We start from the raw sequence: 19,338 nt of genomic DNA, 5'->3' as shown, positions 1-19,338 counted from the left end.
GTCACTACATTAAGACATTGCTGTGGAGTAAAGTTTGTCAGCCCTCAGGAGCCCCGTAACGGCCACAAGCTGCGCGTCTGGTTCTGTGGATCTGAATGTACAATGTGCTTGTAGTCTTCAGCGCAATCAACACGTTTTGGAAATTATAGGAAAATGATAGGCATACCGTAATTCCGCGATTCACGTGTGCGTATTGAACCGTGGGGGGGCGTACCGAACGGTTCGATAACATACTGTGTACCTTTGCATCCTTAGTCTGTTCCATGGACATAGATTTTTCATTCTTTCCCTCAGTCTCTCTGTCTCTCGTTCACTCTCACTCGCTCTCACTCTCTATCAGTTATTTAAAAACCTACTCTCTTTCAATGGTTTGACAAGATTTTTTTCATCTTTCTCTCTTGCCGTCTCCTCAATGGTTCGAAATCCTCAAATTCGTAGCAATTGTAATGACTTTTTCTTTCTTTCAGTAACTTAATTTCAATAAATACCTTGAACCCACCTGTCCCTGACTTTTCCTAAATACTGTATGTGTATGTTCCACTCCAGCAGTAATTTGGAGATATCATAAATTACTAAAACTTTCAGAGCATTTCTACCTCAAAATGTTCACTATTTTACAACTAAATATAAATGTATGTAAATTACATGTTATAGAAGGGTCCAGACACTTTTTTTTTTGGGGGGGGGGGGGGGATTTCACTTGGAAACCTACCACATCCGCAATAAACTACCTCATTGCTTGTTCTACAGTAGGGGGGCTACAGAAAAACATGTACAATGGCTCCAAAAACACCCAAATACATCCTTTTAAAAACGGAAAATGATTTCGATTTTGTATACATGAAACTCTGTATTTCTGAACTTTATACACAACGTTATATTCCATTTTATGCGACTCGAGCGGGTTCCCCTACCAGTTGTGCTGTGCGTGCTGCACGGAGAAGCAGCACAGCTGGTAGGGGAAAATGCTTTTTGGTAAGCTCCATTCCCTTTGTCAATGCTGGTCATTTAATTCTCAATTTGACAATTGATAATTTTGTCACCCGTCAGACTATTGTCAATATATATCTATTATTATATGTGTGAAATTAGTTTCAATGTAGTTTAGGGTTGGGTGGGCCATTAGCTGGCCAGGCAACTGTTGTCTTACACATAGAAATGTTTTCAAATGCACATATCGTCAAATGCACATATTAGAATGACCATCATGACCATTCTAGTTATGAAATTCCGGCTCTTCGATTGTTCAATTCTGTGAAATGCATTTGTACCGTATGTTGCCAAAGACAAATGTCTAAATCTGAAGATATTGAGGGACTGGTAAATGACATGCCCAAATTACAAGAATGTGAAGTTATTATTTGTTTATTTAAAATAATTAGTCTCTCTCTCTCCATCCATCTACCCAATCATTCTTCTTTCCTTCTATCCATCTACACATTCATCCATCCCTCCCTTCCTCTCAGCATGGGCAGCAGTTGTACCGTCACATCTACCTGGGCTGTAAGGAGGAGGACAACGGTCACAAGAACTTTGAGCTGCTCTTCACTACCCTGGCCGTGCTCACCATTGAGCTGGCCAATGAGGAGGTGGTGGTGGACCTCATCAGGCTGGCTCTTGCCCTGCAGGTAGGACGGAAGACACTGATAGCGTGGTGTAACTTCGAGGTTTTTGGTGATTTGGGGCTGAATCCTAACTTGAGATTTGTACGTGTGCAATTTCATATCCGTGAGTGAGTTTTGGTTTGCAATTGTTGCCATGCAATGTGTATGTAGGTAATAGGTGTCCTGGCATCAGTCATTGTGTCACAGGACACATTTTAGTAAAGTCAATGTAATTTATTCATAATGATGGGAGGGAAAAAACATTGCCTTAGCAACGATACCAGCTTTTAGTTGTTTTTGTAGGAATTCATATTTACAACAAGAAAGATAACGCTATAACGAGAAGATGTTGATATTATGAGAAATAGCCTTTAGTATGTTGAAATGTTAGCACAGACTACTTGGCAGAATTTGCTTCCTCTCATGCACTGGTTGACATCATGGCATTATGGATCAACTTTAATTTTCTCCTCGGTTTGAAGTATTGGGAGATAGTAGTGTCATTGAGCCATATACAGTTGAAGTCGGAGGTTTACATACACTTCTGTTGGAGTCATTAAAACTCGTTTTCAACCACTCTACAAATTTCTTGTTAACATACTCTAGTTTTGGCAAGTTGGTTTGGACATCTGCTTTGTGCATGACACAAGTCATTTTTCCAACAATTGTTTACAGGCAGATTATTTCACTTATAATTCACTGTATCACAATTCCAGTATGTCAGAAGTTTACATACACTAAATTAACTGTACCTTTAAACAGCTTGGAAAATTCCAGAAAAGGAAGTCATGGCTTTATAAGCTTCTGATAGGCTAATTGACATAATTTGAGTCAATTGGAGGTGTATCTGTGGATGTATTTCAAGGCCTACCTTCAAACTTAGTGCCTCTTTGCTTGACATGGGAAAATCAAAAGAAATCAGAAAAAAATGTAGACCTCCACAGTTCTTTGTTTCTGGGCATTCAAACCCACAAATGCTGATGCTCCAGATACTCAACTGGTCTAAAGAAGGCCAGTTGTATTAATACTTTAATCAGCACAACAGTTTTCAGCTGTGCTAACTATTACAAAAGGGTTTTCTAATGATCAATTAGCCTTTTAAACTGATAAACTTGGATTAGCTAACACAATGTGCCATTGGAACACAGGAGTGATGGTTTCTGATAATGGGCCTCTCTATGCCTATGTAGATATTCCATTTAAAAAATCTGCCGTTTCCAGCTACAATAGTCATTTACAACATTAACAATGTCTACACTGTATTTCTGATACATATTGTTATTTAATAGACAAAAAATATGCTTTTCTTTCAAAAACAAGGACTTTTCTAAGTGACCCCAAACTTTTAAACGGTAGTGTATGTATGCATAATTTGGCGTAAGTCCACTTTTATAACCAACAGCTCACACATTTTGGTGACAAAGATGCTAAGAGTGCATGATGCTGTAAGAGAAGATCTTACATAAATAGCAACCCCTCGTCCTTTCTCTTGTCCGCAATAGCAACGTCCTTATCCATAATCAAATTATTCAGCCAAGTCTCTGAGATAACCAGAACGTCTGGGCTTGTGTCATACTCTCAGACATCCAGAAAGTCCAGTTTACACATTTATATGTATCAGTCCAAGCCCTCTGCGAGGTTTGAAAACAGCAGGAGTATCCATGGTGACACTGGTCAATAAAACTGTATGAGCTTGCCACAATAGGCTCCCTGGTTGGATTCAAAATGTACAGAGCTAATAGTAGAATTCAGGATAGTGTGCACAAGATTTCTATTGACAATACTCCTATGCTTATGATCACATGTAGCAAAATGATAGCTTGGTACAAAGCTATTAATAGCATAGGTTGAGCTAACGACATTGGGTTTCTTAAGGGAGCTAACAGAGCTATCAATTGAAATTAAATTAACAGGCACAGAATTACTTCTTACAATAGCCCTATCAACATGGGAAGCTGTGGCAAAATGATATCAGCTGTGATTGAATGGGAGTAAATACTTTTGAGGAGCTTGATTTGATCAGTCAATGCCTCAGATACAAATGCCAGTGATGTCCTCTCAGAATTGTTGCAGTACAACAAGTTTGTGTTCAGTAGACACAAAATTGAAGAAAATACTCCAAAACAGACTGAAGGAGGAAGATACTATCTGGGTTGGGGAGTAACTGATTACATGTAATCTGATTAGAAAAACAGTAACTGTAATTGGTTACACAAACCAGCAAAAATGTTCCAATCAGATTAGAGATACTTTATAAAAACTAGATTACATCTTAGATGACTTTTAAATTCAGAAAGGATGTTTATAAAAAATGCATTGACACCTTTCTGTTTTCTCAATGACATTCAATTCAGCATTGAAAAAACGTGTACGTTTGTTTGTTCCACCTGAGTCTGACAAGTCAAGGACCACTATGATGACACGCTAAATGTGTTTGATGGATTCTTTTTGTCTTCTTCTAATGCCTCTTAAGGGGAAAGTACTCCAAAAGTAACAGAAAGTAATCAGATTGTTACTGAGTTTAGGTAACCCAAAAGTTAAGTTATGGATAAAAATGTGGCAGGTAACTAGTAACTGTAACAGATTACATTTAAAATGTAACCTATCCAATCCTGCTGATACTATCCAATAAGAAACGTTCATTTTCATTTTCACTGATGTGCTGTAATGAACATGACCCTGAGTCAGGTGGTTGCAAACTCCCTTCATTGTGGATTGAATGTAAATATTAGTTGAATGCCTGACTGAATTAATTGCAACTAGCATAGAATTCTATAAGATAGCTAGCTAGCCATAGAGCTGTTGTAATGTGCTCTATGCTACACTAAAGCCAAAGGCACATTTTCTCTTCTCTGGACAATCCATTCTTTTCCCCTTTCTATCTGTTGCAAAACAAGCCCTTGTGTAGCATATTTCTAAAGCTTTTCATTGGTTGCAGGATATGTCCTTGGCTAATGAGGAGAACATGCCCATGGTCATCCGCTGTGGCATCATGGCACTGGTGGCGGCCTACCTGAACTTTCTTAGTCAGATGATCGCCAACCCAGCCTTCTGTCAACACGTCAGCAAGGTAAATTACCTTGGAAAAAATGATGAGCTGAGTTGTCTGTAGGCCAGTAGTAACAGCATCCACAATAATCTGTTTACATTTACTTCTCTCTCTCTCTCCCTCCCCCTCCCTCAATCTCTTACTGTCTCTCCATCCCACTCTACTCTTCTAGGTGATTGAGATGAGGAACCTGGAGGCCCCTTACCTCCTCCCTGAGCACATCTTCAGAGAGAAGTGTCCGTAAGTGTCGTCTGGTCGCCTACTGACTCCAGATCTTTTGGCAGCTACCCTTCATGCACTGACCTCCTCTTCACCTTGCATTCAAATATTCATTGATCAGATTTGTTGAAATATTCGCTCATGCGATGGATGAGTTGTACAAATTTAAAGAATTTAAAAAGCCCCATCCCTAGTCAGTAGTACTGTGTGGTTGTGGTCAGTAGTTGTATGTTTGTGGCCAAAGGTTAAGGTCAGTAGTAGTGGTAGGTTTTTGTGGTTATGTTCAGTAGTTGTGATTCAGTAGTTGTGTGGTTGTGTTCAGTAGTTTTGTTTGGTCAGTAGATGTGTGGTTGGTCATTTAGTTGTGGTTCAGTAGTTGTTTCCAGTAGTTGTGTGGTTTTACTCAGTGATTTTGGTCAGTACTTTTGGCTGGTAGTGGAGGTCAGTAGTTGTGAGGTTCTGTAGTGGTGGTCAGTAGTTGTGTGATTGTGGTCAGTAATTGTTGGCACGAGTTGTGGTCAGTAGTTTTGGTCTATACTTTTGGACGGTAGTTTTGGTCAATAGGTTTGTGGTTGTGGTCAGTAGTTGTGTGGTTGTGGTAAGTAGTTGTGTGGTTGTGGTAAGTAGTTGTGTGGTTGTTGTCAGTACTTGTGGCCATTCGATTTGGTCAGTAGTTTTGTGGTCAGGAGTTGTTTGGTCAGTTGTTGTGTGGTTGTGGCGGTCACAACATTTTGTCAGACAGTGATTGTCAAGCAAATAACTGTCTGTTTCACGGTAATTGATCGTTAATTAACAAAAACACATTAAGCATCTCCTGGCTTCCACACACAGCCTACAAGCCACTGATGCAGACCTTTGGAAGATGTAAAAAGTCTAATAAATCCATGTAATATAGCCTATATTTTATTATTTTAGACAGATCTAAATAAGCATGATATGAAGAAACTTTAGTCTATTTCAGAGGAACAGAATAGCATAGTCTGAGTAATCCCTATTGTCATGTCTACCCATCTCTGGCGCTCATTGTCGCCAGTTTACTTTTTATACACACCTGCCACCATCGTTACGTGCATCTGCGCCTCATGAGACTCCCCTATATCCCTGTCACTCCCTTTGGTTCTTGCACCAGGCAGTATTAGTTATGTTTCTCATGTCCAGACGCTACTCTTGTTTTGTATTAAATTCACCCCCTGTACTTGCTTCCAGACCTCCAGCGTCTGTGTTACACGTATGTTACGTCCTGATCTGGCTATGCCAAATGGCTTTGTGCTACAACCCCAGGATGGAACACGAGAGTCTCACAGCGGTGGCGGTCTGCCTGCTCCTTCTGACAGTGGACGGCACACGGAGTCTAACATGTCTCCCACATGTCTTCTGTGCTCCTGAACCACTCATCCACTGCAGGAGCTTCAGTCTGTCCCGGGCTCCACTGAGCCAGGGCTGGCTAAAAATCGAGAACACACTAGAAGGGAGTCAGCCTGGTGGAGGAGTAATGTAACAAATTTTGTGCGTACTCCACCCATGGAAGCGTACTCCGCCCATGGAAGGAATGAGGCTTATACCCGGAAGTCCAACGCTGTAGAAACAGTACATAAGGGACAGTCGACTACGTGCAATTGACAAAAAAAAGGGGTTGGCAGAAAGTGATGAAGTGGGGATAGATACTCACACCTGCCCCAGGAAGTGGAAAATCACGTGACCATTCCTCGGCTCTTGTGGATCCCGAGCTGGGACGTACCGGACACTGCTGTAGCTGGAGCCCTCCTTGACCACAATAGAGAGAGAGCCTCAGCTGTCTCCGACTGCGTCGCTTTGCCGCAGGGAAGCATGTGACCCCTACCTCCATGGGTTCAGGCTCTGATCCAGAGTGGTCACTAAGGGATGGAGTGAAGCGATGAGAGTGCCGACGCTCCTGAAGTAGGTTATCCAGACAGATGGCCATCACGGTGAGTGTGTCCAAGGAGAGGTTGTCGTCTCGACAGGCCAGTTCCGTCTGGACTTCCTCGCGCAGTCCTCTACTGAATAGCTTACGAAGCGCCGGCTTATTCCATCTGCTGGATGCTGCTACTGTCCGGAAGGGGAGTGCGTGCTCTGCAGCAGTCTTGTCCTCCTGCCCTCCGGTGGATGATCAGAGGTATCTTCGAACAGAGCCATGAACCACTTGTACGAATCCAGCTCCTCCTCTCCTCTCTCCCAGACAGCCGTGGCCCATTCCAACACTTGCCCAGTCAGCAGAGAAATAACCGTGGCAACCTTGGACCTCTCGTGGTGGGGGCTCCAGGAGGGACAAGCGGGCATCGCTGACCAGGGCGGGTTGCTGAATGGGCTGGTGTGCTGGGTCGAATGGTGGTAGAGTATCCTCCGCTAGTTGAATGCAACGCCTCTCGGGTATGTTCAAGATGTTGAACACTGCGAAGAACCTCTTCCATAGCCGTCCCCAGTTGCGCCAGCTGGTCGTGGTGTTGACGAAGTAGGTATCCCTGTTCATCAACTGTCTGGGAGAGGTTCTGATTTCTTGTTTCTTCCATTTTGTGAGGCAGTGTTCTGTATTGTAGACGCTGGGAGTCGAGAAGCAGGTGGTAAGTTTAATATAACAAAGGACATGAAAATATACAACATAGGAGTAGTGTCTTGACATAGAAACAATACTGCCTGGGGAAAGAACCTAAAGGTGTGCCAGATAAAGGGGAGGTAATGAGTGAGGTAATGGAGTCCAGGTGTGCCTCATGATGAAGTGCAGGTACACGTAATGATTGATGCCAGGTGCGTGTAATGATAGTTGCCCAGACCGGTGGTTAGTAAACCAGCGACGTCAAGGGGAGGAGCAGGAGTGGACGTGACACAACACTAGTTAATTTAGCAGACAGGATTTGCTTAGAATTCCGTGGCATTATTTTATATTATTTAATGGAATGAAGACTACAATTGAACAAAGCTGAATAACATAGAAAGGATATTTTCTCCAAGCGATTTGAGGGAGTGCGCACATGCGGCTATTCTGTGTTGAGCGGTTTAACAAAGAAATAGGTACTCCTATATGCTTCATTTGCCGCATGATGCAACTCTAATGATGATTTGAAAAAAGTTGCTTGAAAGGCATGAGCTCTGCTTTGTTTTTTTTGAGCAGGCTGTACACACAGTCTCTCATTCACAATTTGACAAGCACTTGATAATGGCTCGAATTTTACGGTGGCATCCCCTTTGTGTGGTCGTAATGCAGCCTAAAAAAATCCATTCCTTTTGCGGTCAGTGGCTGTTGTGCACATTATACAGTTTGATTGGCGTTTCTAGCTGAAACCATGTAAGAGGAGTAGCGTGAAGAAGAAGAAGAAAGATTTAAAGTCGGGACTTTTGCTTCACAATAATGTGAGTGAGTATGTAAGAAATCTGGAGTTGTGCATTGCTTTGCATGCAGACCTACACTGAACAAAAATATAAACGCAACAATTTCAAAGATGCTACTGAGTTACGGTTCATATAAGGACGTCAGTCAATTTAAATTAATTAATTAGGCCCTAACACTTCATCATTCTTGTGCTCTACTGTACTCTACTATACTTTACTGTGTACTGTACTCTGCTCTGCTGTACTGCACTGTGCTGCATTGTGCTGTCCAAACTTGTGAAACATAGATGTCTATGATTGGTTCAGATATGGACCGGACCAAATCTGACCGTCTATGTTTGGGCCAAATACAGGCATGAGTGCCCATCTTTGGTCCTGGCTCGTGCACGCTAGCCAAGAAAAATGATGTGAACCCTTTGGAATTACCTGGATTTCTGCATCAATTGGTCATCAAATTTGACAAACATAGTGTGCTTAAACTAATAACAGACAAATTATTGTATTTTTCTTGTCTATATTGAATACATCATTTAAACATTTACCGTGTAGGTTGTAAAAAGTAAAACATCTGGTGATTTTGCAGAAATACTCATAATAAACATTGATAAAAGATACAACTGTTATTCACAGAATTAAAGATAGACTTCTCCTTAATGCAACCGTTGTGTCAGATTTCGAGCAAGCATAATCTGAGAACGGCGCTCAGAACCCAAAACAGCCAGAGGAATAGCTGCCATTTTGGAGTCAACAGAAGCTGGAAATAACACCATAAATATTCACTTACCTTTCATGATCTTCATCACTCTGTCGGGAGCGCGCGTCACGAGACTGAGACACTGCCAGACCACTGACTCAAAGAGGTCTCATGAGCCCCTCCTTTATAGTAGAATCCTCATTCAAGTTTCTAAAGATGGTTGACATATAGTGGAAGCCGTAGGAAGTGCAACTTTATCCATATCTCAATGTGTATTTGGTAGGCCAAGCTTTGAAAAACTACAAACCTCAGATGTCCCACTTCCTGGTTGGATTTTTCTCAGGTTTTTTGCCTGCCATATGAGTTCTGTTATACTCAGACATCATTCAAACAGTTTTAGAAACTTCAGAGTGTTTTCTATCCAATAATAATAATAATATGCACATATTAGCATCTGGGACAGAGTAGGAGGCAGTTCACTCTGGGCACGCTATTCATCCAAAAGTGAAAATGCTGCCCCCTATCCCAAAAGAGTTAATGACCTCTCTAAAATCTAATTGGAGTCAGGAGTGAGCTAACCTGGAGTCCAATCAATGAGACGAGATTGGAGATGTTGGTTAGAGCTGCCTTACCCTATAAAAAACACTCACAACATTTGAGTTTGCTATTCACAAGAAGCATTGCCTGATGTGAACCATGCCTCGAACAAAGAGATCTCACAAGACCAAAGATTAAGAAATATTGACTTGCATGAAGCTGGAAAGGGTTACAAAAGTATTTCTAAAAGCCTTGATGTTCATCAGTCCATGGTAAGACAAATTGTCTATAAATGGAGAAAGTTCAGCACTATTGCTACTCTACCTAGGAGTGGCTGTCCTGCAAAGATAACTACAAAACACAGCACAGAATGCTCAATGAGGTTAAGAAGAATCCTAGAGTGACAGCTAAAGACTTACAGAAATCCCTGGAACATGCTAACATCTCTATTGACGAGTCTACAATACATAAAACACTAAACAAGAGTGGGGTTGATGCTTTCCCGAGTCGTAGTGGGAGGACGACACAACGTATCGCGTGACTCCAAGTTTACTTCAATATTATGTTTTTTTTACATTTCCACCAGCACCATTTCTCACAAAAATAAAATTACTCAAAAAGATCCTACCGTGTCTAACTTATTTTTTGTCATCAATATTTGGAACGTTTACTGACAAATTTGCTGTTTCCATCAGGCCTGTCATTACATGTTTTATCCGACATGTACTTTACTCGCATAAAAAGGTTGGATGGAAACCTGGTTTATAATATATGACCCAACACACCTCCAGGCTGTGTATTGGCTATTTGACCAAGGAGAGTGATGGAGTGCTGCATTAGATGACCAGACCTCCACAATCACCCGACCTCAAACCAATTGAGATGATTTGGGATGAGTTGGTCAGCAGAGTGAAGAAGAAAGAAAAAAAAAGAAGCCAACAAGTGTTCAGCATATGTGGGAACTTCTTCATGACTGTTGGAAAAGCATTCCTCATGAAGCTGGTTGAGAGAATGCCAAGAGTGTGCAAAGCTGTCATCAAAGGGTGGCTACTTTGAAGAATCTAAAATATATTTTGATTTGTTTAACACTTTTTTTTGGTTACTGCATGATTCCATATGTGTTATTTCATAGTGTTGATGTCTTCACTAATATTCCACAATGTAGAAAATAGTTTTTTTTAAATCCCCTGTATGAGTAGGTGTGTCCCAACTTTTGAATGGTAGTGTAAATATAGTATGCACAAGTTCATTTGACTCTGGGGAAGTAAATAAATTGCTTTATTGCCAAAGTCCTGTAGCATACCTTTAAAATATGGTGGTAATTGCCGAAGGATGAGGACACACAAAGAAACCTGAGTCAAAAAATCCTATAGGATTCCAATAGAAAATCCAATCAGATTTTGGAACCTATCCTATAGGATTTTATCCAATAAGACTGGTTCCAAAATCTGATAAGATTTTTCAATTGATCATACTGCAAATGAACTTGCAGCCTTTAATCTTTCCTATATTGTGATGGTGTGCTGAAGAGGTTGAGAACCTCAGGGAATTGCCACTGGTGTGAGTAGGCAGAGATCTGGAAACACGGGAAAGAGGCTGTTTCTGTGCCATATTTAGCTGTGAGATTGTCCATACAATGTGGTCTAAAATAGCAATGAATAGAATAATATCAACACTATGCCTTGACCTGTTATAATAAGTAGGCAGGGTGAATGAACGGGCTGCTGCACAGTCATTATGGGAGCTCTTTCTAGTGCACCCGGTTAATTGTGCTTAAGAGCTCTTTTTAACTTTAGAACTAGTGAGAAATGGGTTCACTATCAGCCTAAATTGAAATATACATGTGTACACTATCAGCATATATTGAAATGTATAATATTATATATTGCGCTAATTTCCTGTACGTGGACAGTATGCATTACTACATTACACAAGCCCACGGTTTGACCACATCCAATTAGCTAGCTGGTCAGTTGACAGGCAATATGTGGCTAACAGTGGTTTCTTAGTTAGCATAAAATGAGTGCATAAAATGTTGTCCAATGACAAATATGACTAAAACATTGACCACTTCGTCAGGAAACATAAGGAAACAAATACTGTACTCACAGTTGTTGCATTCATGCACAGTGAAGGATAAAACAGTTAGAACAACAATGTTAGAAAACCGGAGATTCTCTGCACAGCCACAGGTGGCGAGTTAGGCTAAGTAACGCTGCGAGCTAGTGCTATCAGTGAAGTCATCAGTCACTTTTGAAAACAAAGGTTTTCTTACAGGTGAATGAAACAGAAATTAATATACAACTGTTGTTTTCCGATCAACAAAAATGTTGTATTATATTGGAACTAATGACAACAAACTATAATTTAATGGGTTCAATTAAGAAAAAAAAAGTTCTAATGATATTCTGATTGGGGAGACAAAATCCTACCATTCTTATCAAAAACCTATAGGATCCAACAGGATAACTTTTGATTTCCATTAGGAAAAAAAGGTAGTCCAATATGATTCCAATACGATTCTGATAGAGTGGATACAAAATCCTATAGGATTCTATATGATTAAAAAATATATTAAATTTTTTTTGATTTTTAAACAGTTACAGAGTATCATGATTGTGATAGGAGAAAACTGAGAATGGATCAACAACATTGTAGTTACTCCACAATACTAACCTAAATGACAGATTGAAAAGAAGGAAGCCTGTACAGAATAAAAAAAACATGCATCCTGTTTGCAACAATGCACTAAAGTAATTCTGCCAGAGATGTGGCAAAGAAATTAACTTTAGGTTTTGGCAAATCCCACACAATACATCACTTCATATTTTCAAGCATGGTGGTGGCTGCATCATGTTATGGGTATGCTTGTCATTGGCAAGGACTATGGAGGTTGTTTTTAAAAAAATAAAAATTAACTGAATAGAGCTAAGCACAGGACAATTCCGAGAGGAAAACACGGTTGTCTGCTTTCCAACATACACTGGGAGACTATTCACCTTTCAGCAGGACAATAACCTAAAACACAAGGCCAAATCTACCCCGTAGTTGCTTACCAAGAAGACATTGACTGTTCCTAAATGGCCCAGTTATAGTGTTGACTTATATCGGCTTGACAATCTATGGCAAGACATGAAAATGGCAGTCTAACAATGATCAACAATCAACTTGACAGAGCTTGAAGAAATTTTTAAGAATAATGGGCAAATATTGTATAATCCAGGTGTGCAAAGCTCTTGGAAATGTACCCCAAAACACTCACAGCTGTAATCGCCACCAAAGGTGCTTCTACAAAGTATTGACTCAGGGGTGTGAATATTTACACTACCTTTCAAAAGTTTGGGGTCACTTAGGAATGTCCTTGTTTTGAAAGAAAAGCACATTTGTTTTGTCCATTTTTAAAACAACATCAGAAATACAGTGTAGACATTGTTAATATTGTAAATGACTGCAAATGACTGGAAACTGCAGATTTCTTTTAATGGAATATCTAGATAGGTGTACAGAGTCCCATTATCAGCAACCATCACTACTGTGTTCCAATGGCACATTGTTTATTATTTTTCACTGCTAATTGATCATTAGAAAACCCTTTTGCAATTATGTTAACACCGCTGAAAACTGTTGTGCTGATTAAAGAAGGAATACAACTGGCCTTCTTTAGACTAGTTAAGTATCTGGAGCATCAGCATTTGTGGGTTCCATTACAGGCTCAAAATGTCTAGAAACAAATAACTTTCTTCTGAAACTCGTCACTCTATTCTTGTTCTGAGAAATTAAGGCTATTACATGCGAGAAATTGCCAAGAAACTGAAGATCTCGTACAACGCTGTTTACTACTCCCTTCACAGAACAGCGCATACTGGCTCTAACCAGAACAGAAAGAGGAGTGGGAGGCCCCGGTGCACAACTGAGCAAGAGGACAAGTACATTAGAGTGTCTAGTCCTCAACTGGCAGCTTCATTAAATAGTACCCGCAAAACACCAGTCAACGTCAACAGTGAAGAGGCGACTCTGGGATGCTGGCCTTCTAGGCAGAGTTGCAAAGAAAAAGCCATATCTCAGACTGGCCAATACAAACTAAAGATTAAGATGGGCAAAAGAAAACAGACACTGGACAGTGGAGCTCTGCCTAGAAGGCCAGCATCCCAGAGTCGCCCCTTCAATGTTGACGTTGAGACTGGTGTGTTGCAGGTACTAGGGTTTTCTAATGAGCAATTAGCCTTTTAAAATAATAAACTTGGATTAGCTAACACCATTGGAACACAGGAGTGATGGTTGCTGATAATGGGACTCTGTACGCCTATGTAGCTATTCCATAAAAAATCTGACATTTCCAGCTACAATAGTCATTTACAACATTACCGATGTCTACACTGTATTTCTGATCAATTTGAGTTTATTTTAATGAACAAAAAATTAGCTTTTCTTTCTAAAACAAGGACATTTCTAAATGACCCCAAACTTTTGAGCGGTAGTGGATGTAAATTTGATTGTTCTGTATTTCATTTTCAATTCATTTACAAACATTTCTAAAAACATGTTTTCACATGTCATTATGGGATATTGTGTGTAGATGGGTGACAAAACCGATTTAGAATTCAGGCTGTAACACAACAAAGTGTGGATTAAGTCAAGGGGTATGAATACTTTCTGAAGGCACTGTTTGCAAAGAGTGTGTGGTTGTCTTTAATATAGCCTACCATTCATTGTGTCACTCATTAACCATTCTCTATGCCTCAAGTTACCACACTACCACGTATGGCTCTGTTTTTGTCATAGCAAATAAGAGAGCTTTACCTGGAATTAGCATTACGTTTAGCTCTCTCACTATGGTTTTCCTTCCTCTTCAGGCTTCCAAATTGTCTTGAGAAGGAAGACCGGAGCCTATATTTCCAGACGGTTGACCTGGCGGAGTGCCTGGTCGCGCCAGGATACAACGCTGAGCGTCTTTCAATCCCCTACGTCCCTCAAGTGACGGGTAAGCACAGTTTTGTAGATAGGAGAAAACACAGATGGGGTGGTTTAGGTTCAGTTTTGCCTTTTATATCACAATGAATAAGATTTACATGGAAAGGAGGGACCTCATCCCAGATCACCATTCCTATTCACCATTCCTATTCCGAGAAGCTTGATCCATCCAGCCCCTGAAAACACATTAGAAAAGAAAGGAATGTAGCAGCTTGCTGCCGAAACATTGGATATCAGATCAATCAGTTGCATTGGAACTATAAAGTGTAAGGTGTAAGCACATTTATCACAATATAGTTTTCACATTTGTTCATGTAGGACAGGGCTCTCCAACCACAGTTATAACTAACCTGATTCAGGTTATCAATAAGCTAATTATTAGAATCAGGTATGCTAGATTAGGGTTGGAGCGAAAACCTACAGGACAGTAGCTCTCCAGGAATGAGGTTGGAGACCCCTGATGTACAGAAATACGTTTTCATTTATTGCAGTTGTTCATGTAGGTAGGGTGTCGTTATTTCTATACTCTTGATAAACATTGACTATAAATCATTTAATTTCTTACTTGTACAGTAAGAGTGTGGTAAGTCTTAAATTGACTCAGAAAGCAACATGGTAATTAGCTGTTTGTTTTGTTTCCTTCCCACTCCTATTGTTTGACTCAGTCCTATACACGGTAGGGAAGATCCTCCACAGGTGCAGGCAGACGTCGCAAGGTAACCCGACCAAGTAGAGGAGCTTAGTTTGACGCCCAATCCTCTGTAGTCATAGTACCTGTGTCACTGCTCTCCCAACATGGTGCAACAGTCTCTGTTGGTGTCCATTTTGGCACAACACTAATTGAATGCAGTGAATATTTGGGTTTCTCTTTAGTGTATTGTCAAGTGAGCCAGATTCTGACCTTTTCAACACAAGTATGTTTATAAGTGAAGCTAAATTAGTGTATTATTTAAAGCGAACTGACCCATTGCACATCGATAGCACCAAGGTTGGAGGTCGTTGACCTATAGATTACCCTTTCACCTCAACTCCAGACCAGAGCCCCAATTCTCACATGTTCACCTTTGACCTCTAAAAAAGGGCGTTCCCTACTGCCCATTCCCCAAATACACTGTTGCTGTGAAACCAAGCAGAAGCCTTGTAGATTCCAGAGCAGCGTTGAGTGATTTGTCAATTAGATGTCTTTCAATTCATACTTCAAGTGTACTGTATGATATTAATGTTTGTAACTATGGCACTTGCATTTGGATTTATGTTATGGTGAGTACAATTTATAGGTGTATAGCAGTAAAGGGTTTTGTGAGTAATGTTGATACTAGTCATCTCTGCAGAATTTGCTGTGTAGCATAGATATGTCAAATGTGTTAGATATTTTAGAAAGCTGCTTGTCTTTGTCAGTACTTAGTACAGTAGTTGCATTGAACTTGTACTGTGTATCATTTTTTATTGTATGCTGTCACATGTACAGTGCTTTCAGAAGTTATTCACACCCCTTCACTTTTTCCACGTTTGTGACCGACCAGCTCAAATCGGCCTTATGTAACAAAACTTGAAATTGTGTTTTTTTTTTATTGGATAGTAGAGTAGAGACTCAAAACTACAAAATAGTATATCATACACTGCATTTTTGAGGAACAATGGGAAAGTAATTCTGCTTTGAAAGTTTACAAACTTGTAAATTCCCTTTTGAGAAAATGGCCTTTGAATGTTTTGGTACCTAGTGGAAAGCTCTCCTTTGTCTACACCCATTCAGCATTGTTCACGCCCTCATAAACCAGCCCCACCCAGCTCTTTAAGGATTCACATGTGAGGTCATGTACGAAACAGTGAGTAGTGTGGGTCTCTACAGAAGGTGTAAACGGTACAGCCAAATGGTTACTGGCATAGTAGCAATATCAGAAATAGATACTGTCAATATGAAATAATATACAGTATGTACAAGAACAATATCAGTGATAGATGAGGTAGTTAGTTATATGCTTACAATCAGGGGTAAAGTGGCTGAGCAGCAGGATAACATGTTTTTATTGTTGCAGCAACGTATGGCGTGTGAGTTAGGAGAGTCATTTGAATAGAGGCACTGCAGATAGTGCTGATGACTAGTCCGTCCGAACCACACACGAACAAGGGAATCTATATTCGGAGAGCCTGTTTCTGTCCTGCCCTTGACTTTGGTGCAGGGCATGTGATGTCCTCTTCGTTGCAAAACTCCCTGATCTTCTCAAAAACATACGTTTGTCTAGCTGTGTTCAGTCCAGGTGGTGCTTGTACAGGCAGACCATCTATGGGAGGATGGATGTCAGCGTTGCACAGCAGCTTGGTTTGGCCTGTGATCAGGAAGTGAAGTTCCAGACTGTGGTGGAGCTTGTGCATGGTCAGCCAGGCACAATACCAGAGCACAAATTTGTTCTTGTTTTAGCCACTGCAGTTATCACAATTCAGGTCCACACGTGTTTCCCCAACTCCGTAGTTGGTCAAGAAACGGTGCATTTAGTTGAGGACTGCGCTGCTGACTTGACATTGATGACATGCCTTCATCAATAAAGTAGTTGACTTGTTGTGGTTTTCCATCACAGCAGACACCAAACAAGGCACACTTGAGAGGAGTTAGAAAGTAGATGGGGCCTGGCTGCATAGGGTCAGAAGGATAGTGCACCTGCAAACAACAAAATAATATTAAGATGTAAAGAAAATGTAACATGAAACGTAATATCATTTTTTTTATACGTCATTATCAGGTAAGTTTCACTTACCTACAAGTGTGCAGAGCAGCAGCACTGCATACAGAAACATCATCTTGTAAACTAGAGGAACACACAACTACACGTACCTCTGGAAAATACAGAAATAATGTGAGATCAATAAAAGTGGTGCCAATCATGTTGGAGGTCCATTAAATAGTAAAAACGTGTTTGTGCTTTACATACCAAGTGTTGTCATTGATTCCTTGTAAAAATGCCATACTGCTCCTTTTGTCACATGGGATGGCAGCAGCTTTCCACCAAAATGTGTGTGTCCTGGGTGGTGTCCTGGTAACACTATTGCATTATCCTCTGCGTAGTTGTTGATGAAGTTCACCACTCGCTGCAAGTCCTCATGCTTCAGGTGTAACCTGTGCTGTGGCCAGCTCTCTTTTTGGCGGAAGGCATTAGACCATTCTCCTTGTACTACTGGTGGAGGAGAGTCAGGCTTGTTCTACTGATGCTGAAAGACAAATTCCAGATACAAGTATGTTGTCATTATTATACAATGATAACCGTAATCACCGTCAGACACACCTGGCTAAATTGATGGGTCACGTAATCATCTGGTGAAGTGGAGTCTTTTGTTTAGACATGCTAGCTAAACAATGAACCAACATAATCCCAATCCATAGAGTACTAGCAATACAAACCGATTTTCATAGCTAGCTAAAGTTAACCAAAAAGGTTCAATGATAGCTAGTTAGCTAGCTAACATTAGGCTATAACTAGCCATGCGAAATGGCATTCTGAGATAATATTACTATACACAGATCATAAATGTACATTTAGCTAGCGAGCCAGCCATCTAATGTCAGCTAGCTAGCTAACAGTAAGTTTTAACTTGGGGTATTTTGTTTAGACATGTAGCTAGCTGGCTAAACAATGAACCAACATAATCCCAATCCATAGAGTACTAGCAATACAAACCAATTGTCATAGCTAACTAAAATTAACCAAATAAGGTTGGCAAAAAAAGAAACGTCCTCTCATTGTCAACTGCGTTTATTTTCAGCAAACTTAACTTGTAAATATTTGTATGATCATAACAACCGTCACGCCCTGACCATAGGGAGCCCTTGTTTCTCTATGGTGTAGTAGGTCAGGGCGTGACGAGGGGGTGTTCTAGTTTAAACTTTCTATGTTGGTGTTTTGGTTTGGTTCCCAATTAGAGGAAGCTGGTAATTGTTGACTCTAATTGGGGATCATATTTAAGTAGCTGTTTTTCCCACCTGTGTTTGTGGGATATTATTTTGTGTTTGTGCATGTGCACCACGTAGTCACGTTTCGTTGGTCCTTTATTTGTTTTTGTTCGAAGTTTCACTTGATAATAAAGATGTGGAACTCTACGTACGCTGAGCATTGGTCCGTCTCACGATCGTGACAATAACTGACAAAAACTTGAACAAAAGGTTGGTCAAAATCAAAAGTAACAGTCAGTATCAAGTGTGGCCACCAGCTGCATTAAGTAATGCATTGCATCTCCTCCTCATGGACTGCACCAGATTTGCCAGTTCTTGCTGTGAGATGTTACCCCACTCTTCCACCAAGGCACCTGCAAGTTCCTGGACATTTCTGTGGGGAATGGCCCTAGCTCTCACCCTCCGATCTAACAGGTCCCAGACGTGCTAAATGGGATTGAGATCCAGGCTCTTCGCTGGCCATGGCAGAACACTGACATTCCTGTCTTGCAGGAAATCACGCAAAGAACGAGCAGTATGGCTGGTGGCATTGTCATGCTGGAGGGTCCTGTCTGGTCCAGCGACGGTGGGTTTGTGCCCATAGGCGACGTTGTTGCCCAGTGATGTCTGGTGAGGACCTGCCTTACAACAGGCCTTACAAGACTTCAGTCCAGCCTCTCTCAGCCTATTGCGGACAGTCTGAGCACTGATGGAGGGATTGTGCAATCCTGGTGTAACTCAGGCAATTTTTGTTGCCATCCTGTACCTGTCCTGCAGGTATGATGTTCGGATGTACCGATCCTGTGCAGGTGTTGTTGCACGTGGTCTGCCACTGCGAGGATGATCAGCTGTCTGTCCTGTCCCCCTGTAGCGCTGTCTTAGGCATCTCACAATACGGACATTGCAATTGTTTGCCCTGGCCACATCTGCAGTCCTCATGCATTCCTTGCAGCGTGCCTTAGGCACGTTCACGCAGTGTGTTTTGGGGTTTTTCAGA

The 19,338-nt window shown here is 40.9% G+C and overlaps 1 protein-coding gene across 2 annotated transcripts in view; it reads left to right on the top strand.

Annotated features, from left to right (window-relative positions):
- Positions 1-19,338, top strand: part of efr3a (EFR3 homolog A (S. cerevisiae)) — a 255,814-nt gene that overhangs the window by 215,233 nt on the left and 21,243 nt on the right. For both annotated transcript variants that reach the window (XM_021612601.3, XM_021612602.3), the window contains exons 16-19: positions 1,467-1,628; positions 4,543-4,674; positions 4,826-4,893; positions 14,302-14,429. In XM_021612601.3, coding sequence (XP_021468276.1) covers positions 1,467-1,628; positions 4,543-4,674; positions 4,826-4,893; positions 14,302-14,429 — 490 coding nt within the window. The remainder of the gene's footprint in view (positions 1-1,466; positions 1,629-4,542; positions 4,675-4,825; positions 4,894-14,301; positions 14,430-19,338) is intronic.

This window comes from Oncorhynchus mykiss, chromosome 8 (genome assembly GCF_057628025.1).
Source record: "Oncorhynchus mykiss isolate SJ-2025 chromosome 8, ASM5762802v1, whole genome shotgun sequence".
In the NCBI taxonomy this organism is placed as follows: Eukaryota; Metazoa; Chordata; class Actinopteri; order Salmoniformes; family Salmonidae; genus Oncorhynchus; species Oncorhynchus mykiss.
Note: the sequence above shows the minus strand (reverse complement) of the source record. Positions and strands in the feature narration are given on the sequence as shown.